This window comes from Saccopteryx leptura, chromosome 2, assembly GCF_036850995.1.
Source record: "Saccopteryx leptura isolate mSacLep1 chromosome 2, mSacLep1_pri_phased_curated, whole genome shotgun sequence".
Classification (NCBI taxonomy): domain Eukaryota; kingdom Metazoa; phylum Chordata; class Mammalia; order Chiroptera; family Emballonuridae; genus Saccopteryx; species Saccopteryx leptura.
In genome coordinates, this window is record NC_089504.1 from 346305106 (window position 1) to 346329947 (window position 24842).

Here is a 24842-nt window from a genome sequence, read left to right on the forward strand (position 1 = left end):
TTGCTCATTCATTCATTTACCAAATATGTGCTGACCTCCCATGTGAACAATGGATGAGGCACACCAGGGTTGGCCAGAAGGTGGGGGAGAGGTCACAAGTGCCCTAAGAGAGACGAGATGTTCCCTCCTCCACAGCTTCAGATTAGACACCTGGTGAACATTGAGACGGGACATATTCATAGTTCACCTCACTCCTACTTGCATGCATGTGCATGCGCGCACACGCACACACACACACACACACACACACACACACACTACTGCCCTCTTCTATATCAAGAATGAGAAGCGTAAGTAATCAGGCAAATCTGGGTAGCAGGTCCCTGAGCCATTGACTAGCTGTATGATTTAAGGCAACTCACTTCTCTGGACATTCAACCTCAGCTTTCTCAATTGCAATACCCATCCCATAAAACCAAGGTTTGGGAAGCCTGGAGGCACACTGGACATGGATGGACCCCGGCCAGGTAGCACAGTTGGTTAGAGCATTGTCCCAATACACCAAGGGTGAGTTTGATCTCTGGTCAGGGCATATACAAGAATCAACCAATCATAAGAAATGATGACATCGGATCATTTACAACAACATGGATGGACCTTGATAACATTATACTGAGCGAAATAAGTAAATCAGAAAAAACTAAGAACTATATGATTCCGTACATAGGTGGGACATAAAAATGAGACTTGGACATGGACAAGAGTGTGGTGGTTATGGGGGGTGGGGGGAGAGGTGGGGAACAAAGAAAACCAGATAGAAGATGATGGAAGACTATATGACTTTGGGTGATGGGTATGCAATATAATCAAATGTCAAAATAACCTGGAGATGTTTTCTCTGAACCTATGTACCCTGATTGATCAATGTCACCCCATTAAAATTAATAAAAAAAAAAGAATCAACCAGTGAATGCATGAATAAGTGGAACAACGAATTGATCTCTCTCTCTTCTTCCTCTCTCTTTCTAAAATCAATAAATTAAAAATAGACACACTGGACAGGAAAGCACTTTGTGGCCTACATAGTACAAATATTTGTTATGCGAAAGATAGCACTACTGTCAACCTTTCACTGAGCACCTAATGTACACGCCAAGCACCATGCTCCTGGGACAGGAGCTCCTCGAGAAGACAACTCGTCTTCCTCACCACTGAACCCCCAGCCCCTCAAACAGCGCCTGGCACACATCAGGCCTGTGGGACGTATTTGTTAGAAGCTTTGCCATATGTTATATCTCATTTCATCTTGACAACGCACTACATAAGTACTATTATTTATCCTCGTTTGATGGATATGGAACTGTGGGTTAGGCGATTAAGTCGTTTCCCCAGGTTCCAACCATAACTAATGATGGAGTGAGATTTAAACCCAGACAATCTGGCCCCAAACCCATGAAGATGATGATAATGATGATGACATTTGGAGCTTATTAAACCAGAGGTCATCAAATCCAATTCCCTGTTCTTCCATGTACTCCAGGACAGGGGTTCTCCCATCAAGAATTAGGCCCCCTGGTCCCCAGCCTCAAGCTGCTTAGGATGTTGACAAAATCATCCCCTCCCTTTCTGCCTGGAAGGTGGCACATCTTCGTCATCTTCCACCCACAATCTTCCATTAGGACCGCCTTCTTTTCTCCCAAACGATCCTTGTTATTACTTAGTTTCCCCTTTCTGTGCCTGAAGAGTCCCATTCCATTTGGGTGCTAAAGACCCCCCCCCCTTTGACCCCACTGAAAGACGATATAAAAAGAATATTGCCCTGAATTCTAATCCGCTTCTACCACCAGCTTGTTTATGCCTTCAGGCAAGCAAGCCACAAACTCATCTAGGCCTCAATTCCCATCTGTATAGTGGGTGAGCTGGAGAAGGTTTTGGAGGCTACTCCCAGCCCTGGTCTTCTTGGGAGTAACCTTTTCCAACGACCAGGCTAAAGCCATCCCCTCTTTCTCTCCACCCCTTCTACCCCTTCTCCTCTCCTCCACACACACACACATATACATATACAGTCACTTCCTCCAGCCAAGATACTGCCCTGCTCTCCCCAAAGCTTCCTGTGTGGTCTTCCCTCCCTCCTACCTCCCAACCCCAGAAATTCAGAATCTTTCTCCTGGCAGCCTCTGCTCTTCCCCCACTCTGGGTCTCCCTCCTACTTCAGATTCTGCTGACCCCCCCCCTTCCTCTTCATAGCCCAGAGCCCCCCCCCAGGCCACCATCTGCAAATAACACAACTGGAGGCTGCCCCTTCCCCTGTCTGTAGGGCCCTCTTCCCTCATTAGAGCCCCAAGAACATCTCTTGCAGGGGTTTACAAGGCCCGTTTGTATTTTAAAGGCAACTTTCCTTACCCAAAAGTTTTTCAAAACTTTTAAGGTTCACTTACATATAAACCCTTCTGGGCCTGTTGCCTGGGATTCAGGACTCACCCACTCCTAAATGCGAAATCTCTTTTGGAGAAGGTTTTTGTTTTCACCACAGCCCCTCCTCCTGATGGCATGGGGCTGGGCCTGCTTTGGGCTTTTGGAAGTGGGGGTGGTCACAGATCCTGAGAGTGGGGGTAGTCATAGATCCTGGGAGCACAGTTGGGGCTGGCCTGGCCTGGCCTGACCCTCAGGCTGTGATCAGGCCAGGGGTCACAGAGCAGTCACATGTCACTTTGAATGAGAAGCCTTGAACTGAGGCTGAGAAATGAAGTTGGGAAACAACTCAGCCAAAAGCAAAGGGCTTTTTTTTTTCATTATGGTTTTTTTGGGGGGTTTTTTTTCTTTCGGAAAAAAAAACCCTCTATTGTTCAACTAACCTTCCATGATGCTGGAAAACTGAATTTGTTTCCTGAGCAGCCAGTTTCCCCTGGGGGGGGGGGGGGACAAAGCCGAGCTCCCCTCCCCACTGCGGGACTCAGAGGTTCGACCCTGAGCCCTGGCTTTGCCCGCAGCACCCACCTCCACACAGCCCTCCCTCAGGAAGCGACCACTCCCAGCCCTGTGTGTCGGGGGAAATTTGTTCGGGACCTTCAAGTTTCCTTGTCCTTCTCACTCAGCAACCGGCTGTTTTGGCCTGTCTCCCGCCCACCCCAGCTTTTCCTGCATGCCCCTGAGTCCCCGGGCCCCAGCTCCCCTCTCTGCGCTCTGCGGGGCAAGCTGATAGGGAGAGGTACAGCTGTAAAGCATGTTGCCGGCCGCCAGGCTGCCGCGGGAGCCCTCTGAGGCCCGCCCCGGAGCCCCGAGCTGCGAGCTGCCAGGTCCGAGAAGAGGGGAACCCTGGGCCTCCGCTGGGCTCCCGCCAGACCCAGTCCTTCCACCCCCGCCCCCGCCCCCAGCGCAAGAACCTCTCTGTCTACCAAGACCAAGGCGGCCAGAGGTGAGGGGGATGACCTCGAGGCCACTCCAGGAGACAGAGAACAGGCACAGTTAGCCCCTACTTGGCAACCTGCACCTGAGCTTCCCTCCGGGAGTGAGGAGGTTGTCTTGGGGTCAAGGACTGCCCAGCTAAGTAAGCCTCAGTGAAAGACTTGTCCTCAGCTAGTCGCCACACCACTACCCTCCCTCCATGGTTAAAAGGCGAGTTTCCAGGCCAATAGCGGGGAGAGTAGGGAGAAGAGAAATGACTCGGTGCCGGCCCCAGTGAAGAGCCCCCGTCGTCCACTTCCCCTCAGTCTGTGCCCCCTCTCCCCTTCTGGGGAAGGACTTTGAGCGAGTGGACTGCTGAGACAGCCCTCCTAACACAGCAGGCTCATCTGGTTCCAATCAGGAGAACAGGTCCCTCCACCATGGAGGGCACATGGGGGAGGGAGGCCACAGCCTCACGGTGCCCCCCAGCAGCCCTCCCCAGAGTGTGGCCCCTGTCTTATTTGGTCACCTTTCACCTTCCACATGGACCTCACACAGCCGTCAGAAGGCTAGGTGAGGCCGGGAAACCTTAGAGGGCAAGGGTCTGCCTTTTCTTACCCAGTAGCCTGAGCATAGACCCCAGGCCTCTGTTCACAGTGAGATGCCCAGACCACAGAGGAGAGAAGGGAAATGGAAGGAAACAAGGAACGTGGAGGGAGAAGAAAGGGCTGCAGAGTCAGAGCAAAGGCCCTAGAAACCACCTGGCCCCAGCTGGACCGCGTTCTAAATGGAGAACCAAAGGTCCTGAGAAGGAAGCCTGATAGCATCACTCACTGAACTCGCTCAAGCCCTGTTCTCGCGTTCTGCCCACTGGTCTTCACAGATGCTCTGTCGATAGGAATTGCATCCCCACTGGACAGTTGGGAAAACTAAGGCTCCCAGGACTGAAAGTCTTACCTACCCAGCCTCACCCAGCTGGTGTGCGGCCGGGTCTGACTCCAGAGCCCACGCACCAGGCAGCCCTCTGGGAAGTCAAGGCACCTCAGCAGTCCACACCCTCGGCCACCCCTCTCCCTTCCCTGCTGTCTCCAGGCTTGGACCAGGTGAAACCCAGTTCTGGAGAAATCTACTCTCCCTGGCCAGGCCCTGCTGCAGTTTCCCAACCCTCACTGTTCTAGCCCCGACCTCTGTCTCTGTCTCCAGGCCCAGGGTAAAAGAACACAAACCTGAGAAGAAAAAGAAAATTTAAAAAAAAATGCCTCCCTCGGTCATGGCTTAGTACCAGAATTCTGATCCTGGCTGTGGATGACTTTGGCATCTGGGCCTCAACCTCCCCATTGAGAAAATGGACGAGGTTGTCTAAAAGTGGGTTGGATAGTGCATCTGTGATTACCCAACCCCCCATTTTTATCCCAAACAAACCTCTAGGGTTCGCTTTGGCTTGGGTGGTCTCGAGAAAGAAGGTTCTGACCCCAATTTTAGAATGCAGAGCTGGTAGGGGGGCCAAGAGAACAGGGACCCAGCCAGCTGAGGAAGCTGCTAATCTCCATCTCTGCCTGGGGGGACTTCACTGCCGCCTCCACTGAAAGCAATTTGTCATGCCCTGAATTAAGTGATTCCAACAACGGTTTAATTTCACTTTAATGGCTCTGTTTTTTTGTGTAATTAAATACCGCTGCATGGCGAAACTATGTTGTTTGCACTTTAGAGAGCTTGTAAGAGCCCAGGAAGTCAATCCCACCGGGTTTCTGCTCCCAGGCTCCACCAGCCCCTCCCCTAGTCTGGCTGGAATCATCTGGGGAGTGGGGAAGGGGATTGGAGACCCCGGGTAAACAGGGGGGTGGCAGGGAGACAGGCGGTCGGTCCTGGTGGTGCCTGCTCACTCAGTAGAGCCTGTTACTAATTATCTACAGCTCCCCCCCTTCTACTCCTACTCCCTGACCCCAGCCCTCCCCAACCCCTGGGGCCTCAGGCATAGAAGGGATAGGTCAATCTGACAGTGAGGCTCTAATTAGACCCTTGGTTGGCTGGAGTGGTGTCTGCTCCCCCGTGGCTGTGCCCAATGGTGCCCACTGCCTCTCCTCCACTTACTGTTTCCATTAACACCCCCTCCCCCTTGACCCTCTCCTCTAACTCATAACCGGCCTCTCTCCTCCCCTCTCCCCATGACCACCCAACATTCCAGCTGCCAGCCTGTCTCCCAGCTCAGTCCAACCACATCGTCCTGACTTTCTCAAGGTCAGAGGTGACATTGCCATAGGGGTCCAGAATGCAGGGAGAGCTTCTCCAGCTGGGAATGTTTCAGGGTTGTTTACCACACAGCCATTTGCCCCCCAGGAGGGCGCCCCAAGTCCTGCATGCTTCACAGCATTCCTGGAGCAACTTGGGGAAACCTGGTCCAGAGGGCTGAGAGGTTGGAAAACGGCAACCCTTTCCTGGAAGGAGTTGAAGCGATGGCCGGATAGGAGGGAGGGCCAGAGGCTTGGCCAGCTCCCCAGAGATCCTCATACCTGAATCCAACACTAGAGTCAGTCCAAGTCTCCATTTTTCCCTCTCTACTCCCACCCTGACTTCTTGCCAATGGAAAACCCAGCCCCCAACTCTCAGCCGACATCAGGGCTTGATCTACAGTAATGAGCTGGGAAATGGAAACCAAATGCCTGATGTGGATTGGCACCAATGGACCGGGAGATCCTGGCGGGGTGCCCCATCCCCCTGCTCCAATTCCTGGCAGGGGAAATAACACTTTCTGGGGGAGGCCTGGCAGAGCACTCAAGGCTGTGGTTTGAAGGGCACCCAGGTATGGTGGCCCCACCAGGACAAGAGTTTGGTCCTTGCCACCTCCTTTCTACCTCTGCCAGAGATGCTGATGTCCTTGTGACATCAGAGTGACCATTTAAAGGGTATTTGGAGGCTGGGGTGGGAGGGCCTAGGGACAAAGTAGGCACAAGTCCTCTCTGGAGCCTGATTCTCCCTATTATGACACTGCCCAAGACAGGTCATTTTGCCCAGGAGTGTCCACATGGACACTGAGCTGCTTTTATTGCCTTCTTTTTTTTTTTTGTATTTTTCTTAAGTTGAAAATGGGGAGGCAGTCAGACAGACTCCCGCATGCGCCCAACCAGGATCCACCCGGCATGCCCACCAGGGGGCGATGCTCTGCCCATCTGGGGCGTTGCTCTGTTGCAACCAGAGCCATTCTAGCACCTGAGGCAGAGGCCATGGAGCTATCCTCAGCGCCCGGGCCAACTTTGCTCCAGTGGAGCCTTGGCTGCGGGAGGGGAAGAGAGACAGAGAGGAAGGAGAGGGGGAGGGGTGGAGAAGCAGATGGGCGCTTCTCCTGTGTGCCCTGGCCAGGAATCGAACCTGGGACTCCTGCATGCCAGGCCGACGCTCTACCACTGAGCCAACCAGCCAGGGCCTTGCCTTCTTTTTGACACCTAGGATGTGGCTCCTGGATCAGTGGGGCACGTGCCAGGGGTGGGAGGCAGTTTCTGTGGGATATGGAACTCCCTGCCAACAGCACATTCTCTATTCTCTGATGCTAGACAGCTCCCTCACAAACTCCGTGGGGGACACCTAATGAGTGACAGTCACTCATTCATAGCCAGGAGGGAAGTATATACTCTGTATTTCTTATTCCCTCTCCTCACCTCACACACACTCACAGTCAGATTCATCCAGCTCACAGACACACCACACAAATGTACTCATCTACACACACCCAGGCCTGGTATAGGTGCCCTGTAAAAGCCCACACTCACATTTCAGGTACCCCTTTGCTATATTCACACACATGCGTGCAAGCACACACCATAAACATACGTATGTTACAAAGGCATGTCCCAGGCCATGTGTGCAGCTACTTCCCCAGCAGACCCTTTTTGGGGTGTCTACAAAAGGACAAGGAACTCCTACCGCCCACTGCCAAGGGTGCGATGCTTGAGCATTTCAAGAGATGCTTTAGGGAGCTAAAAAGATACTTTTCCAGAATTTGGCGTAGGGACCTAAAACTTAATCGGCAACCAACACCCACCTCCTACCCCAACATGCCTTGGCCTTGACCCCAGAAATAGGGGGGTTCTCTGAAGTGGGGAGGGGGCTGAGAGACCAACCCTTCTCGTCACTTTGTTCCTTATCTCCTACGCTGGCCGCAGGCCCATGCCCACAGTGCCTCGGGGAGACTAGATGGCTGAGCTAGAGAGAGGAGTGAGATTGCAGCCCCACACTCAAACTTCAGACAGCACAGGTGCTCGCCAGCACGAGAGGCCATGAAACAGAGAGGCCTGCGAGGAGCTCTGGACTGGGCAGGGCTGGGAACCCAGGGGACTGACAGACAGGGGGCGCTCCCCCAGAGTGCAGCAGCTCTGTGCACAGCGTCTCCAGGCTGCCCCAGATCGAAAAGGGATCCCCACCCAAGAAAGCACTGCATAGCGCAGAGGTGGTAGAGGGACATTGAGAAACGACTGGGAATTCAATCATACCATGTAATCACAAATTTTGGGGCTTCCACCAAACGCTCATGGCCTGGTGTGCCCAGGACAGCAAGGTCAAAGATGCCCCACACTCCCAACCCCTCAGAATCAGGTCTCAGCACAACCCCAACCCCCAATCAGGAACCAGGCAGGCAGAGCTACAGGATGTGGTGGAAAGTTTACCCCCTTTCCCCAGCTTCAGGGCAGTGCCTCCCCCAACACACACTAAATAAATCAGATCCAGACGCAAACCCAGTCTGCCTGATGCCCGAGGGAATGCCCCAGCCTCACACACCAGCTGATCCCAGAAATAGCTCTGGCCCAGCAGGGCCGTCCTGGCTCCTTCCCTTCAGAAACCAGTTTCCCCACCAGGAGTCTGAACACAGGCAGCACAGACTCTGGGGGCAGGAAGGCCCCTTGGAAGCAGCTGCAGGGAAAGGAGGGTGGGATTCTTATATATTTCTTTTACCGTGTAAAACAGGCCTCCTCACCCCAGTACATTCCCCATCTCTGTCTTTAATTGTAAATAAACCAATGAAACACAATTGTCCAGAGTTTTTTGTTTTGTTTTGTTTTGTTAAAAAAAAAAAAAAAAAAAAAAGACAAGAAATCAGGCCAACTGGTAGGTCCCTAAGTCTCCTTCCAACCAGTCCAGCCAGAAAATGCCCAGGAGGCAGGGTGTAGGGGAGGGAGGTGTGGGGCGGGTGGTGTAAGGGAGGGAGGGGTGGAGCAGGAGGCAGAGCCACAGGCTGTGAGCCACTGAAGGATGGAGTCATCCTGGTGATGTCATGGCTCTGATCACAAATGGAAGGAAGCAGGACCCCAGGCAAGCCCCTCCACCCCCATGCTGGTCCTTTTCTCCATCACGCACATGCAGTCTGATCACGCACTCTCTCCTCCCGCCCCACTGCTCAGACACGGGCCCCAGCCGTCTGTCCTGCAGACCTTCCTCTGATCAGCTGCCAGACAGTCAAGCAGATGGCACCACACCCAGCCCAAATCTAGGCTTGTCTCTGCAGGTCCTTCCCCTGGAGGAACCTGGGGAGGAAGAGAAGAGGAGCCTGGCAGCCCTTAGCTCTGGGAGTGGGTCTGGTCTCCTGCCCACTGAGCCATCTGCTACTCTACACCTTCCCTATGGCCTCCACTCTACGACTAGATTGAGGAGAGGGACAATGGTCAAGGTACATGTCTACTTTCCTCCTCTGATTATGGGAATGGGACTTCTCTTCTCCCAGACTGTGTTTACCTTATAGGACATGGCCCCATGTGTCCTAATCAGAGGAAGTCAGAATAAGAGCCCCAAGGGCTGAAAACTAGAGCTGGCACATAATATATAGTCAGTAAATGTTTTTTAGATGGCTGAATGAATGAATGAATCTGCAATCAATTTGGAAACACCCCAGGGCTCCCCGTTGCCACTCTCAGACCTCCCAGACCACCTAAGCCCAAAAAGGTCATCCCTAGGCTCCGGCTCACCCCAAGGGCACGCCCATGCTCATAAACACATACATACACATACACAACACACCCCGAGGGAAACTTCTGGGCCAGAGGCAGAGCAAGGACTCGGACCCAGGGTCCTGGTCAGCTCTGCAGCCACCAGGGAAAGGGGTAGCAGAGGGCACTGAGCCCCCTGCCTGCCGGGAGGGCTCACTCGCGGAAGCTGTCAGCCAACTGGTGGCAGTCCAGCTCCCCCTTCGGCTCCAGGCCCCCCGGAAGCTTCACCCCCGTCTTCCGGTCCACACACCAGCACTTGCCGCGTTGCCCATCCAGGGCTGGGTGGCACTGTTAAAAAAAAAGGCACGAGAGGTCAGCTACCAGGCAGCCAGCCCCAGTCTCAGCCCAGCCCCCAAGTCAGACCATTGCTCCAAGACGGCCTCTGAGCACAGAGGTTCTTTCATGAGCACAAATCTTCTGAGTCAGTGGAGTAGAGAGAGAACTTGGCCAAGAAGGAAAGGTCCAGAGAGTTTTAAAAGGCAGGGCCCTGAGGAAGTTCTGTAGCCCACCTGGAGGGCTGGACCCACAGCATTTAGAGGTGAAGATAGATTTGAAAGGCTAAGGTGCAGGCTGGAGGTGTTTTGTAGTCTCACTGGGTTGGGACTTATAGGATTACAGTTCATAGCAGGATCCAAGCTGAAGTTAAGGGTAGCATCAGGGTGAGAACTGCAGTTGAATTGAGAATTACAACTAAAACTTGAGTTGGGTGAGGCTTAGAGCCCAGGTCAGAAATAGTATCGGGATAAAGATAAAGGTCAAAGTCAGAACAACTACAGTATTTGACTCAAGGTTTGGGTCGGGGTTAGACAGGGGGCGGGGGGAGGGCAGGGGACAAAGGTAAAGTATTCCAGAGTCAGGATCAGAGTTGGAGGTTGGAGTGAAGGTTGTCTCAAGGGTCAGAAGTGGTCTGGGGATCAAGTGTTGGAAAAACACCTATAGAACTGTTCAACACTAATAGTGAACCCTAGCTTGACCTGTGGTGGCGCAGTGGATAGAGCATCAGCCTGGAACGCTGAGGTTGCTGGTTCGAAACCCCAGGCTTGCTCAGTCAAGGCACATACAAGAAGCAATCAATGAACAACTAAAGTGAAGCAACTATGATCTCATTCTCTCTTTCTCTCCCTCCCTCTCTCTCTACAATCAATAAATAAAATCTCCGAAAAAATAACATTTAAAAACAAAAAAGAGTGAACGCTAATGTAAACTATGGACTTTAGTTAATAATGATGCGTCAATATTAGTTCCTTAATTATAACAAACGTACTATACTAATACAAAACCTTAATAGGGAAAACTAGGGGGGGTGGGGGGAGCATAGATGAGAATCTGTACTTCCTGCTCAATTTTCTGTAAACCTAAAACTTCTCTAACAAAGTCTCTTAATTATTTTTCAGTTAGGGGAAAAAGAAGTTTTAAAAATTGGGACAAAAATAAAATTGGTGTTAGGATAAAGGTTGGAAATAGGTTTGGCATTGTTTGGGGGGGGGGGCTCGCCGATCCCTAACTCATTGCACACCACCTGTAACATCCTCACGCCACGCTGGGAGGTACAGGCTCAGGGGCAGCCCTTCTCCCAGCTCGGCCTCTGCGGGCACAGTGGCGGCGCACTTTGTGAATTAGTCTACAGAGTGTGAAGTGGGAGAATGCGTACGTCTATGCCCACAGAAGCTGGAGAAGATCCAGACCAGGGCTCCCCAGGGAACACCCGACACAAGGCACCCCAGTGCCCCGCCCAGACATGCCACCCTTCCACGTGGACCCAACTCTGACAGGCCAGAGATGGGGCCGGAGCAGGCCAGCCTTCCTGAATGTCCAGCTTTCCAAGGGCTTGTCAGAGGAGCCCAGGTTCGGAGGGTGTGAGGGGGCACAGGGGTTTCTACATTCACGGCTTCTCTCCCGCCCACCCCCGTCCTCTGCTGCCACCCAGAGCCCCTGTCTCCGCCTGTCAGATCCGGGCCACCTCTGTCCTGGGTGCCCTGCAGGTGGTTTGGCTGCTCAGCTTGGGGTGAGGGGCAGGCTGTTTCCTCCTAAACCCCTCAGGACTTAGTCCCTCTGTTTCCAGGTGAGACAGACACTCCGTGACACGGGAGAACTACACACAGGACGGGAGCAGGGTGAGTGAGCAAGGCTGGGAGGCCGGGCTGGCGGGAATACTAGGCAAACGTTACAGATGGTGAATTAAGAGGTGATGAAAAGTCCCGATGGGGAGGTGGGAGAATTGGTCTGCCATTGATTCGCGGTGACTTTGAGCCTCAGTTTCCTCATCTCCAAATGAGTGAGGTGAGCAAAATAAGCTGAGACCCTAAGGCTGGGGGGGGGAGGTTTGGGAGGGACCTAGGGGTTGGGTGTGAGTTGGGGAGCCCCCCTTCCTGAGTGCTCTGTCCTGGGTGACGCTGTCGAATGCCCCTGGAACTGAGAGGCCAGGGCCAAGCAGGAGGGAGGGAGACCAACCTGCTTGGGGTGGAAGTTGCCGTTGCGGTCACAGTTGGGGATGGGGATGATGTAGAGGTCCTCGTGGGTGCGGCTCTGGGAGGCGGCCAGCCGCTCCAGCGCCCGGTGCAGCTCGCTCTGGCAGGAGCCCTGCGGCTGGAGAAGAGGGAGGGTGGGACTGCTCAGCAGAAGGGCAGAGGGGCAGGAGAATGAGGGCTGGGGGTCATCTCAGCACCGAAGGCCTTGAAGGGAGGGTCAAGGCCTGGGGGCTGGGCAGGACCCAATGAGGTGAAGGGCATGGCTTCAGTTCCAGGGACACTGGTGGGAGAGCAGAGGGACACTGAAGACAGGCTCTTGGGTCAAAGAGCTTCTACAAAGGAGAAGTGTGGAGTGAAGGGATCCTGTGGGAACGAGCTGTGGAAACCTATGGGGAAGGGGGTGATTTCTATGCAGGAGGGATGAATAAAATCATACTATCAACAACTTGTAAGACCCAGGCACAGAGCCATCAGAGCCACCCATCAGAAAGGACATTTGCCAGACCCTGCAGCAGGGTCCCAAGGCCCCCTGCAATGGCCAGCATTAACCCTTTAGATACTTAGAAGGTCTGGGGAGGGGAATTCAAGAGAAAGGCCAAGAAACATCAGGAGGCTTAGGGCAGCCATGACTTACCAACCAGTACAGAAGTGTTTCAGTATTTAACAATCACTTCAGCTGTACCCATAGAGAGAACTACCGAGCAGGGACGGAATTGTAAGGAAAGGAATGAGAACTTTCTGGGTCCTGATGATGTATACTCGGTGCATCTTGCACACCAGAAGCATCCAAAGAATGTTTACTGAACAAACACAGCCCAGATGTGGTGGTGCTGCTGGTGGTGAGGTGTGTGTGTGCCTGTAGACATGTGCACTTGAGATCAGAGGCTCTCACCATAGGCCGGGCTTCCTCCCGGGACACCCCGATGACCTTCATCTTGCCCCCACTGTTGCTCCGGTCTCGAATTTTGGCGAAGTGCTTCTGCAGACACCTGCGGTCATGGGCACTACAGGGGCTGAAGCTGTTGTTGGGGTGGTCACCTTCATCCTTGTCTGCAGTCAGGCCAAGATGGGGAGAGGTCAACACAGGGAAAGGACAGGGCAGCTCTCCAACCCAGCCTCCCACCTGCTTCCTTCTCCTTGGGGGTTCTCCCGCCTGGCCCTGGGGAAGAGGGGGATCTAGGGGCAAAAAAGTAAAAGCAGCACCGCTGCAACCTTCCCACTTCCCTGGATCTCCTCAGGAGAATATTCCCCTTGAAGTCCTTGACTTGTCCCTCACCCCACCCAGTCCAGCCCTCAGATGAGTCACCAGCTACAGCTGCCCAGAAGCAGGAGGGTCCCCTGGGCCCTGCAGGGAGGTCTGAGGCAGGCAGGGGGGCCCCCTACCGGATCTTGTCTCCCTCCATTTGGCTGCGCCTACCATCCCCCTCTCCGTCTGCTCTCTCTCCCTGTCTCCTTTCCTGCTCTTTTCGGCGTCTGGCTGAGCCAGCCAGGGGACCCCCCAGGGCTGTTAGCTCTGTAATCCTCTTGCAAACGGTCAGAATCAAAGTTTCCATGAGTGAAGAGAAAGCCCACCCAACAGGCTCTCCCCACTGGCTAGACAGGAGAAAAGTGAGATTGACAGTGTGTGTGTGTGTGTGTGTGTGTGTGCGCGTGTGTACACACACTTGTGTAATGCTCTGTATGGCCCCAGACCCAAGAGAATACCTTCCACATTTTTTCAGTCCCCTACCCTTAGACTTCAGACCCCATCCAAAGTCCATGTCTATTGCTCAGAGCCAGGGCACTAGGAGATGGGGGTGGTAAGGCTGGACCTGCACCCCCTCCCTGGGATCTCATGGAGACTCCATCTGAACTCAGAAAAACCCAATTGCTGTTTCTCCCTCCAGGCAGCCAAGTCCAGAATACAGGGCTGAGCTGGAGCAAGAGGTTGCAAGACCTCTCCGCAGATCACAGCCACCTCTGAAACGCTTGGGCTTGGCAGCTCGCTGCCGGCCTCAGTGCAAAGCCTCTGCCAGCATTCCAGATGTTGGCAGCCAGACAAAGGTTACATCTGGTTTGCGTCAGGATTTTTTTTTCCTGAGGAGTTAGCAGGTTCCTCCAAGCATGGCAGCGGTCCCAGAGCTGCCTCTGGGTCAAATGGTATTTTTCTGCTTAGCCGAAGAGAGTTGGGGGGGAGCAGCTAGTTCTCTTTTTATTCTCCTAGTCCTGATGGGGTGGAGAGGAAGCATGTGGATAAAAGAAAACCAGGCAAGGAAGAATTGAGAACCTCAAAAGGCCTTTGTCAAGATTCCACACCGAAGGGTACTTATAAAATCGAGTCACCAAGGATTGGAAAAAGGCTTTGTCACAAGTGGAGGGATGGCTTAGAAAGAGAAATCAAAGGGGAGGAATAAACAGAGCAGAGAGACAGACCCCATCCTCCTGCATATTTAACATCCCAAGAAGGATGGTCCAGAGGGGACTCCTGACTCAAAGATGACATCAAGTTCCTGAAGGTCAACCAAGGAGAATATACAATAGCAAGACCTCCCAACCAATGGGGGCGGCAAAAGAAGGGGAGTATATATTTCAGAAGAGCAGGATTGTGGCCAGGGGGGCCACAGGAAGATAAACTCTGAGCCTTCAATCAGGAACCAGAAAAAAGATCTCAGATCCCCAGGCTCTTCCTTGAAGACCCTCCCAAGGAGCCCTTCTGGCCAAAAAGGCCCAGGCTGGCCAGTATCCAGCCCTCCAAGTCCTCCTTGCACAAAGTCAGGAAACTTGTAGATGGGGTCAAAGTGTTTCAGGAGTGTAGGCTAGAACTGGAGAATGAAGAGAAAGAGTATAGGAAAGACCATAGGGTAGAGCCCAATCTTGGAACAGCAGCGGCTAGGCTGAGATGGCAGCAAAGGCACCGCCTCTTCAACTGGGGAGGCTGAAAGGGACCACAGGGACTCATTTTGTGACACCAGCTCGAGGAGCGCCCTCCAATCGCGGAAAGGTCTTATTGCCTTTCCTTTTGAGTGTGCTTTCTCTTCATGACCATAAAGGAAAGAGCTACTTTGCAGGGACACTTACTCCTTCCTCTTGGTAAATGGACAGGATGTCCTTAGGTTCGGAGAGTAAGGAAGAGTTTTCTATTCTAACGAATGGGGCTGCCTCTGGAGGTAGAGAGTCCCATGGCCTGGAGGTGCGGGGCTCCTGGGGGAGGGGGATGAGGCCTGAAGAATCTAAGGAGATCTGGAGTAGAAGTTCAACGGCAGCCAGGCTTCCTGGTGTTGAATTTCTATGAGTCCAAGTCCACCCATGACTAATGCTTGAGGGATGTTTGAAATGTTTATAGGTTTATCCTTTAATTTAGGAGGTACCATTAAGGAGAACAACTGGGTCCGCTCGCTGAAACCTGGGGCCACAGGGAGCCAGGAGGCATCGCTTACATTCTTATGTTGGTAGGGCCACCCCTCACACAGAGGGGTGATCTGGGGCAGCCGAGCAGGCAGCATGCCTGTTCTCCCCCTTCTGGGTTTCTCCAGCACCCAGCACACATAGGCCTGGCTTGTGTGTAAGCTTAGAGAAGAACACAGTAAGACAGGGGGAGTAGCTCCTTACTGACTCTCATGTGGACACAGGCACACAGACTGTATCCGTACCTGCCCACTCAGACAGAGAGAGGCCCGGACTGAAGAATCACAAACACAGACAAACAATCACGTGTCCAGACACACACTCATCCACACGTGTACACCCACATGCACTCAGGCACTCTGACCGGGCCCTGGGCAGAGACAGACGTGGGGCAAGGCACACTGGCTGTGCCCTAGCTTGTTGACTTTCCATTTAATCTGTAACTTCTCCTTGCCCAGCCTAGTTTACCAGCACACTGAGGACCCGTCCAGGATCCACCACAGGGCACTGTAGTTTGGAAGGGTGAGGGTTGTAGCCCTGAGTCTCTAGAAAATGTTTATCTTCCCATCTTCGAAACTGGCTAAATACTGCTATCTCCCTGCTCATGCAGGAATTCCAGCCACCTGGTAGTGCTCACCCAGCCACCTGGGGGTGTCCTCTGGAAACCCCCAATCCTGGTAGGTTCCCTTCTGAAGGGAGCTGAAGTCAGTCCTCGCCCCCTGAAAGGTCTGACCTCCTGAATTCCAAAAAGCTTGTTTGGGAGGCGGGGCTTCCAAGGCAGGCTAGGTCCTCTCCTCCAGCCCCTGCTTGAAGCTAGGCAATAGCATGCAGCCCAGGGGAAACTGGTCTTTGTTCTAGCAACAGAGGAAGGGGAGACACCCAGAGAAAGAGGAGGCTTCCCAGCTTTGGCACTACTAGCTGCAAAGTTCACGGTCAAAGCTAGAGGACTTCCTCTTCCTCGCTGCTGGATTTCATCCCCATGATTTTCCTCCAGTCCCTTCCCCACTCAAGACACTTAGGGTGAGGCTGCCAAGTCGGTGGGTTTCAGGCATGACGTGGAGGGTCACCCACCTGCCCAGAAAGAAAGGTATTTCCCTTCTTTCCCTGGACTCTAGCTGGAGAAATCAAAACCACCGTTTCGGGTGCCAGGCCCTTTGTTTGAGTTCTGGCTCAAGCGGTGCCCCTCTCGCTGTTGTGACATACCACCGGCTTCAAGAGTCAGACAGCACGACAGCTGGTCTGTTCTCCCCGGCAAAAGGCTCCAAAGTCTTCCCTGCCCCTCCCAACTCCCCTGAATGTCCCCCAGCTTTGTTCACTTGCCCTACTGTCGCCCCAAATCCCAACAACAGAGGAGGATTTAAGCTTTAAGTTGAATCCATTAAGATTCCTCTTCCTCACCATCCTCATCACTGCTCCGATTCACTGAGCCCTTACTGCAGGCCAGACACCCCAACCCTGTGAGGCAGGTCCTATTGTCGCCTCCCCTTTTTACAGACTGGATGGGGGGGAAGAAGAGATTTTGTCTCTGCAGTTCCTATGTCTTTAAATGGAAAGACTCCCGACAGCAGAGGCACCAATAATTCTGGCTTTGCCAATACTAAGGAAAAAATGTTAAGCAGTTAGGCTGCTCCTTCCTGCCACCCCCAAGGCACAGGATTTCTGGGAAGGCCCTGTTCCTATGATAGGACTGGATTCCCAGTACTGAAGTGGGGGGGGGGGGGGACAGTATTTGCTGTGTTGACTAAAAATTAACCCGGCCTGCATGTTCCCTAACCCTGTCCCAGAGGGACCCAGAGCACAGTTTAGGAACTCTCCAGTCCAATGCTGATGCCACTTTCCACTCCCCCACATTCCATGAATCAAGGGTCAGTACACTTATGCAGAGTTGTGGACTTCTGACGTGTTACGTCCCAACCCAACCCCTCTGGTGGCCTGTGTGGTGTTAATCCACAACCTGCTCTGGCTCAGCAGGTTGGGACAGGAAGGTGGGGGATCTGGAGATGGAAGGGGAACACCTGCCCCTGGGGCAAATAGTAGGAAGCTGGACCACAGCGGTTCAGGGTAGGGGGCACACCAAGTGGCTGTCTTTCCTGTCACCTGCTGAAGCTCAGCCGCAAGAGGAAAAGGCAGGAAAAGGGTTAGGTCCTTAAGCCTTGGGACCTAGGAGGGACAATGACCTATGACAATGGGAGGCTAAACAGAACAGCGGAGATGGGGCCAAGGCCTGGACACCCTGTCTCACTAGAGATTTTGCAGGGCTGCTGCACAACCCCAGGCGGTATCTTTCACGTGTTGTAATATAGCCCAGGCTGTGGCAGGGGGCACTTCTGGGATAACTGGAAGGTAAGAGGGCAGGGACACAGCTTGCCAAGATGGTACCTAGTTTCCCCAGGCCCCTCCAGTCTTAGCCTTCCGCTCTCCAGATAAAGTGCGCACTGCACGGGTAGAGGATAAGGCAAAGAAGGAAGGGTGAGGGGCATTAGAGACCAGGGCCCTGTCATCCCAAGGGGACCTCATGCTGCCTCTGGAGGCTGGTTTGCATGATATCCATGGGACAATCACAAACTGTTCATGCTCCCCCCAAACTCCTAGGGAAATAGATATTTCTCCACTACAGGATGGGGTGCTCCTACCCAGCCAAGGAAAAATGGGTGCCCAAGACTCTCTGAGCACTCTTCTGCCCCATGTTCAAATTGGTGAGAGGAGGAGATGGCTACCAGCCATCCTAATCTGGTGTCAGATACCCGCTGGCAGGTGGAGGAGAGAGATACAAAGAGAATGTGGTCCTGTTATACACAGGGAGCCCAAGGGTTCAGCCCTCACTCCCGGTCTGGTCCAGTACCAATACCCCTCCTCTCCCACTGGCACTGGCACTTCTGCCCCCAGGATGGGTGACTTAATCCCCGAGAACCCCCTCTCCCAGATGTGCTGGATGCCAGGCTGGCATTTCTTTAGAATGTTTTCTGCTGATCCATCTCTCCTTGCCCAGAGGCAGGAAGGGCTGAGAGGCCTGAGCCCAGACCCCTGGGGTCCACCTCCTTCCTGTTTTCCCTGCATCCTGCCCTCCTCCAGCTAACAAGCTGCAGAGGATTGAGGAAGTGGAGCGGTCTGGGACCCAGGGCAGGAAGCTTGGGGCCAGAGTCCCAGCATCCGGACTGTAACAATGGAAGCTTCAAGCACCAGGAAAAGAGACAGACAAAGAGGTGCAGGGAAAGCAAAACAGAGTCAGAGAGGGAACAAGAAACAGAGGCAGACATAAAGAGGGGCAGGCAGAGAGCAAGACTTCCAAAAGTAACAGAAAGACAGGAACAATGACAGGGAAAAGGCGACACACAGAGAGAAAAAGCCACAGAAAGAAACCGAGATGAAAGTGAGAGAAGCAGGGCAACAGAAACAGAAAAAGAGGAAAAGACAGAGAAAGAGAAAGAAATTGATAATGGGTGGAAGATAGCGAGGAACCGAGAATGTTGTTAGTGAAACTAGAGGTTGAAAGACACAGCAGGAAAGAACAAAGAATAAGAGACAAAAAAGGAAAGACTGAGAAAGATTAGAAAGAGCCACTGACAGGCTCACTGAGAAATGGGAAAAGAGAAAGTGTAAGAAGTAGTTGAGGGCAAAGGGCCTTCCTTCTAAGTCCAGCTCCCTGTCTGTCTCTCTCTCTCTTCTTCACTCCCCACCCCACACCCGTTAGGTTTCTGCAGCTCTGGGCTAGGAGCCCAGACTTGCTTCTTTTTGCCACCTCAAATGGCACCTGCCAAGAGAAAAAAAGCTGGATGCCTGTGTACCAGGACAGAAGGATGTGTTCAGGCCTAGCAGAGAGACAGACCCCTCTCTTCCCAGTACCTCTCAAACAGCTAGGTGAGCTGGCCTGGGGCTTTGGGGAAGGGCAACTCCGATGCCCCTCACCGCCAAAGCCCCTCTAATCTGCATGTCCCACTCCACTCACCTCAGTGTCAGAAGTCCAAGCCCTGGCTTCTCAGACCCTGGGGTTTCACCCCTGGCCAGGGTGAGGGGAGGTCCCTGGATCAGGAGCAGAAAGCCCCATCACCACCACCACTACCATCCCCATCCTCCAGTTATCTGGCTCACTTGCAGGCTATGAGTTGGCCCAGGTGACTTAATTTTCCACTCTTGCACCAGCAGCCAAGACTACTCTTCCCGAGTAGGCATATTTAGGAGATTGGAGATTGAGAGATGGGAAAGAGTCTTCCTTGATGGTGGCAACAGGCTGTTAGGGACTCCATAGCACTTTCCTTGGCTGAGCCTGCCTGAAGCCAGGAGGGCCCTGCCACGTACCTGCCTTCTCCTCAACTCACAGTGGATTTTCAAAGGCCTTCCAGGCCAGCCCGATTGGGAAAGGGGATTTCGGGGGGTGGGGGTGGGGCACCAGGGGGGCATGCAAGGGCAGAGGCACCTTACCAGAGGGCTGCAGGCTTTCCTGAATGGCCTCGATCTCCGCCAGCTCCATGCACACGCCTTGCCCGTGCATCAGCGTGTGCAGGGGCTTCTCCACCCCCCGGGGCGGGTAGCAGCGCAGGCCCGAGCCACAGCGGGGGGTATACACTCCGCAGGGCATCCCCTTGCCCAGGGCACAAGTGGCGCAACAGCCGCAGCCGGGCTCCCGCACCAGCTCCTCACAGCCCACGGGGGGGCGGCAGCGCGCCAGCTTCTCCTCGGAGCAGGGCGGGCAGTGGATGGCTTCGTCTCCCAGGCTCGGCCCGGGCCCGGCGGCCAGCAGCAGCGCGGCCACGAGGCAGAGGGACAACATGATCCCGCGAGGACAGAGCGCTGGCGCAGGGTGCGGGCGGGGAGCGCGGGCTGGCAGCAGGGGGCACACAGAAGCAGCGCCCAGGGCGCCTGAAGGACCCGACCGGGAGAGCGCGGGGAGACGGGGCGGCCCGGCTGGCGGACAGAGACCGAGCCAGGGAAGTTAGCAAGCGGGCTGGAAGGGAGCGAGCCTGGCCACCGAGGCGCTGCGTCGCATCCTCGGCCGGGCGCAGGCAGCAGGCGGCAGGAGGTAAGGGGGCTGAGCGGCAGCCGGACCCGCTCCCCCGGACTTTATGCCGGCCCCTGGCCACACCCCCAGTGCCTTCCCAGAGGTGGGGGAGCGGGGGAGGGTGGTGGAGCGCGAGGGGGAGAAGGAGACGCCGCAGCTAGGAGGAGGAGGGGGCGCTGTCCTGAGTCGCCGCCGCCGCGGCGGCTACAACATCTGAAAGTCCTTTTCTGCCCAAGAAGGAAGCGGCGCAGTTTGGAAACCCTGATAGGCGCCGAAAGCGCTTCTAAACTAGAGCCCGGGAGGGGAGAGAAGGGAGATGGGGAAGCGAAGAGGTTACTCCTTGGCCCCCTTCCCGGACCGTGGCGGATTCATCACCGACCCACAAAGGCACCCCCAGCCCCCCACCGAGAGTGCACCCTCTGAATCCGGACTTCTGGCTCCGCGGATTCAGTTTCCCTGGCCAGTCCTTTCCACCCTACTCCAGTGCTTCCAGTCACAACCAGTTAGGTGAGGGGGAAGAGGTACAGGCACCAAGTGAGGGGCGTTAAAGGGCCTCATGGCCCTATGATGTTAGTGGGTTCTCTTCACACTTGCCCCTTCCAAACTTCTTCCACCCCCAGTTTCCCCAGGGTTCAGGTGGGTCCTGGGCCACTCTGCCTTCCGCGGTTTGGAATCACTAAACTCCTGGTGAGGGAGGTGCCCAGCCTCTTCCTCTTTCCTGGATATTTGCTTTTACTGGCCAAACCGACACCTGGGGTGGGGGGGATATTGGTTGGGGAGATTGCCACTCTCAGTGTGCAAATTGTTCATTACACAACTCCAGGGGGCAACCATTTCTCTTGTAGTCATTGTAGATTTGTATAGCAGTGTGACATTTTTCCAGCAGATGGTAGTCACGGGTTTGGAGGAAGGTATGCCTTTTTTCTAATTTACCCAGTGTTGCTCTTTGGGGTTGGGTAGGCCCTCCATGAGATCCTATTGGTGGTGCCTGATCTCCCTCCCACCCTTCCTTCAATCCTGCTGATTGGGAGGGCCGGTAGGGTGACATTTGGAGTAGGGATCCATCTCCTAGATTGTCTCTCAGGCCCCTCTAGTACTCACCCATCCTCCCCCACTGTGCTGGCTTCAGGGTAAGGCGCCTGTCCAGGCATAATCAGTGACCCACTGTGGATTTTATTTTTGGCTTTATCTAGAAAGCTGCAGGGCAGCCAAGCTGAAGTGCAGATCAGAGACCCTATTTCTCCGTCTTCCAGCGCAGGAGTCTTTGGGTCTCAAAGGGCAGGGGTCTTTCTGCCTCACAGAGATTGGGCCCTCTCCTGCTTTCTGCATATGCATACTGTCCAGGTGCTAGAAGGAAAAGAGGGACTAGAAGCTGGACCTGTTGGGACAAAACGAAAAGTTGCAAACTGACGGCCCCTACTGGCAACCATCAAGACTGCAGAAGGGCTGGAGAGTTCCGGCCAGGGAAGAGACTAGGATTCTCAACTGTAATATAAAAAAAAAAGATTCTAGGATTTCTCTCCATGCCATCTCACAGACCAGCTGAGGTCTCTTCTGTCCCAGAGCCAGGTTCCTCAAGTCCCAGGGGGAAGCCCTGCCTGTTCCTGCTTCAGAAATTGCCGCAAGCCCTCTCCCCCCCTCCCTTATCATACTGGACCCAGTTCTGCCATCAACTTACTGTGTGGACCTGGGCACCATCCCTTGGAGCTTGAATGTCCCTAACTGTAAAATGAAGGTAGGCCATCTCCACTTAACCTCTTAAGCTCTTGTGAGTATAAAATGGGACCAGAAAGGATGGTTCTGTTTTACCAATGCCAGACTTGTCTCCTAGACAGCAAAGGTGCTAGGAGGGGCAAAGCTGCTGAACATGGAGGAAGGAGTGCCAGAGAGACTGGAATGGAGCCGAGAGAAATGCCTGGGGATGAAGCATGAGTGTAGGTGAGTGTGGGAAACCTGCAAAGGTTTCTAGATGAGACAGATGTTCAAATCTCTACCCCAGCACCACCCTTCAGTTTGTCCTCTGGTGCCCCCAGCACCATCACCACTGTCTGAGATAATTCCAAGGCAGCAGGAAAATGGACATAAAGAGGTCTTCCAATCACCTCCCACCATTCAAGCAACACACATTTAATGGAACACCCATTGTGCACAGGCTTTGTGTGACATACAGGGGATACAGCGATGGCCAGATCACTCTCTGCCCTCAAGGAGCTCACTGCCTAGTGAGGGAAGACAGCCATAGAAATAAAATAAGTATAAGAAGTGTGCAGGTGCCCTGAGGGGTATTTATATGGGGGACAATGGGGACCCAGAGGCACAAGTGGTCAGTTCTACATCCAGAACATGGAAAGACTTGATGGAGGAGGTGAACCTTAAGCCAATGTTACATAGTCTTCCATATTGGCATCAGGCTGACCCGGATTCCCATCCCAGCTTTGCTTTGAACTCTTCAGGGAACCTGAAACAAGTTATTTGAGCTCTCTGAGCTTTATAGTCCTTGCCTGGAAAATGGGACTTTGCGGTAAAAGAGGTAGAATGGTGAGGAGGGGGAGAAATAGTGGTCTGCCAAGTGCCCAGCACACAGTAGGCACTGAGTGTCTGCTCCTTCCTACCCTTCCCTCCTGCAAACTCTAACTTCTTCACATGCTGGAGAACCCCTGGTATCAGGACCTATGTCTCCCCCACTGGACTACAGTTCCCAGAGAACTGGTTAATGTCAGCCTAAGCCTGCTGGTGTCTGGGGGAGGCTGTATACAGGGCATGAGATCTGGAGTCGCAGGACCTGGGTTCAAGTTGCATATGCTGGACATGATTCTAAGGGTTTCACTCATATGCACTTCACAACAACCTCTTGAAGTACTAGCATTGTCCTCCTTTTAAGATTGAGAAACCGAGGTCCTGGCCGGTTGACTCAGTGGATAGAGGCTTGGCCCAGCGTGCAGACGTCCCAGGTTCCATCCCCAGTCGGGACACACATGAGAAGCAACCATCTGCTTCTCTTCCACTCCCTCTCCTCCCTCTCTCTCTCTCTTCCCTTCTCGCAGCCAGTGGCTCACGTTGGCCCAAGGTGCGGACGCTGAGGTTAGCTCAGTTGATCCAAGTGTCAGCCTTAGGCGCAAAGGATGCGTTGGTTGATTCCCAGGGTTGCTGGGTGGATCCCAGTCAGGGTGCATGTGGAAGTCTGTTTCTCTGTCTCCCCTCTTCTCACTTAAAAAATAAAAGAAAATAAAAAGATTAGGAAACTGAAACAGAGAGGTATCTAAGTTACTCAGGGTCACATGGCAAGTAAGTGGAAGAACAGAGATGTGAACCTAGGCAGAATCTGCATGATTAACCTTTATGTTTCACTGCCTTCCAAAACAGCTGTCATAAGCATTCTAAGCAAATGCCAAGGACAAAGACTATGGTGCAGAGTGCAAGCTGGTTGTAGGGGATCAGAGCAGAGGTAGCATTGGCATGGGACTGGGCCCCAGGCCTCCCCATAACTTTGGCTTCCCAGCCCCTCCTGGCTTACCCGGACTTCCCACTGTGCCCACACTGAGTAGGGAGCCCAGCCTCCCTCCCTGTCAGCTGATGTCCAGGCCTCAGGTATGGCATTCTCCAGTCACCCCAGGTGTGCGGCCTGAGCAGTGGCTCATTAGTACAGCTGCCTCCTTGCCCAGCAGGGCCCCACTCTTAGAAAGACCAGATGTCCACAGAGACCCATAGAGGCGGTCTGGTCCAGAGGACAGAGTCTGAGTCCTTCCCTTAGGACATTTGGCCCAAGAAGTGAACAGCCAGGCAGGGGAAGGGGTGGGGAGAGGAGAGTCCATCTGCAGTTGGGCTGACCAGGATCCAGTTTCATATCTCCAGTCCAGCCAGCTCTGCTTGCCAACTTTGCAGCCACTTCCCTTCCTCAGCTTCAATTTTACCATCTGTAAAATGGGGGAGGGGACCTCAGCTAACTGTAAAGGCCCTTCCAGCTCGGGCAGTTTAGGAATCTAGATCTTCTGGAGTCCTTTTGCATGGTCCTAGGCCCAATCCTGGCATGGCTGCCAACCCTCCAGAGCTGGCACTGTTTCCGGGCCGATTGGTACGGAGTCTATTCCGTTGCTACAGAATCTGTTTCTCAGTACCCAAAGCCTGTGCAGGAAATGAGCCAAGTGAATGATGTTGGGCCCTGTGAAAGCTCTGTCGCCACCCAGAGAAGTAATGGGGCTCACTCAGTGTAACTTAAAATGAGGATGTTTACTGCCCGCTATGGACTTAGCCCCCTGTGCCATGCTGCCTGTGTTACCAGGGAAGGTAGGGGTGGGACAGTCTATGCAGAGGACACTTGAAAAAGTAGAGGCACAGAGGGGCCTCTGAGCAGAGAGAGACAAATGTTACAGTGGGAAAATCACTTGCCCTGCCTCTCCTGACACCTGTAAAGTCAAAGAACATGGTGCTTCCTTGCCAGATGCCCCTTGGCCTGACAGATCAGAAGGCCAGAATCAGAGAAGACCCCAAGTCCTTTGCCTACACTCCCTGGAGTGCCTCTTGGCCCTGCCTCCTACTCCCCTGGCCCTGGAAAACAGAGTATAGCACCCACAGAGACTCCACCAAGAGATGTCTGAACCAGAGGGACCCCTTGCCCAACAAAGCTCTAGGATTAGAGACCCTACAGACTCCTCAGACTCAGGAAAACTCCAGAAAGAGGGCCTGGGATCCAGAGAAATC

At 53.7% G+C, this 24842-nt stretch overlaps 1 protein-coding gene across 1 annotated transcript; it reads right to left on the reverse strand.

Annotated features, from left to right (window-relative positions):
* Positions 1-8382: 8382 nt before the first annotated feature.
* On the reverse strand, positions 8383-20201 carry IGFBP4 (insulin like growth factor binding protein 4). The gene is made up of 4 exons (XM_066364241.1): positions 19568-20201; positions 12657-12814; positions 11748-11882; positions 8383-9584 (listed from the first exon to the last, which is right to left on the reverse strand). The coding sequence occupies exons 1-4, from the start codon at positions 19914-19916 to the stop codon at positions 9450-9452; spliced, it is 777 nt and encodes a 258-aa protein (XP_066220338.1). The 5' UTR covers positions 19917-20201; the 3' UTR covers positions 8383-9449.
* Between the last annotated feature and the right edge of the window lie 4641 nt (positions 20202-24842).

Bases quoted from the DNA above. Each gene is read 5' to 3' on its own strand.
- IGFBP4 (XM_066364241.1), bottom strand. From the start codon at position 19,916: ATGTTGTCCCTCTGCCTCGTGGCCGCGCTGCTGCTGGCCGCCGGGCCC. The intron at 11,883-12,656 runs GTGAGAGCCTCT...CCTCTTCTCCAG, and splicing joins GGGAGGAAGCCCGGCCTATG to CCGCAGGGCTCCTGCCAGAG. The intron at 9,585-11,747 runs GTTGGTCTCCCT...TTTTTTTAACAG, and splicing joins GCAACTTCCACCCCAAGCAG to TGCCACCCAGCCCTGGATGG.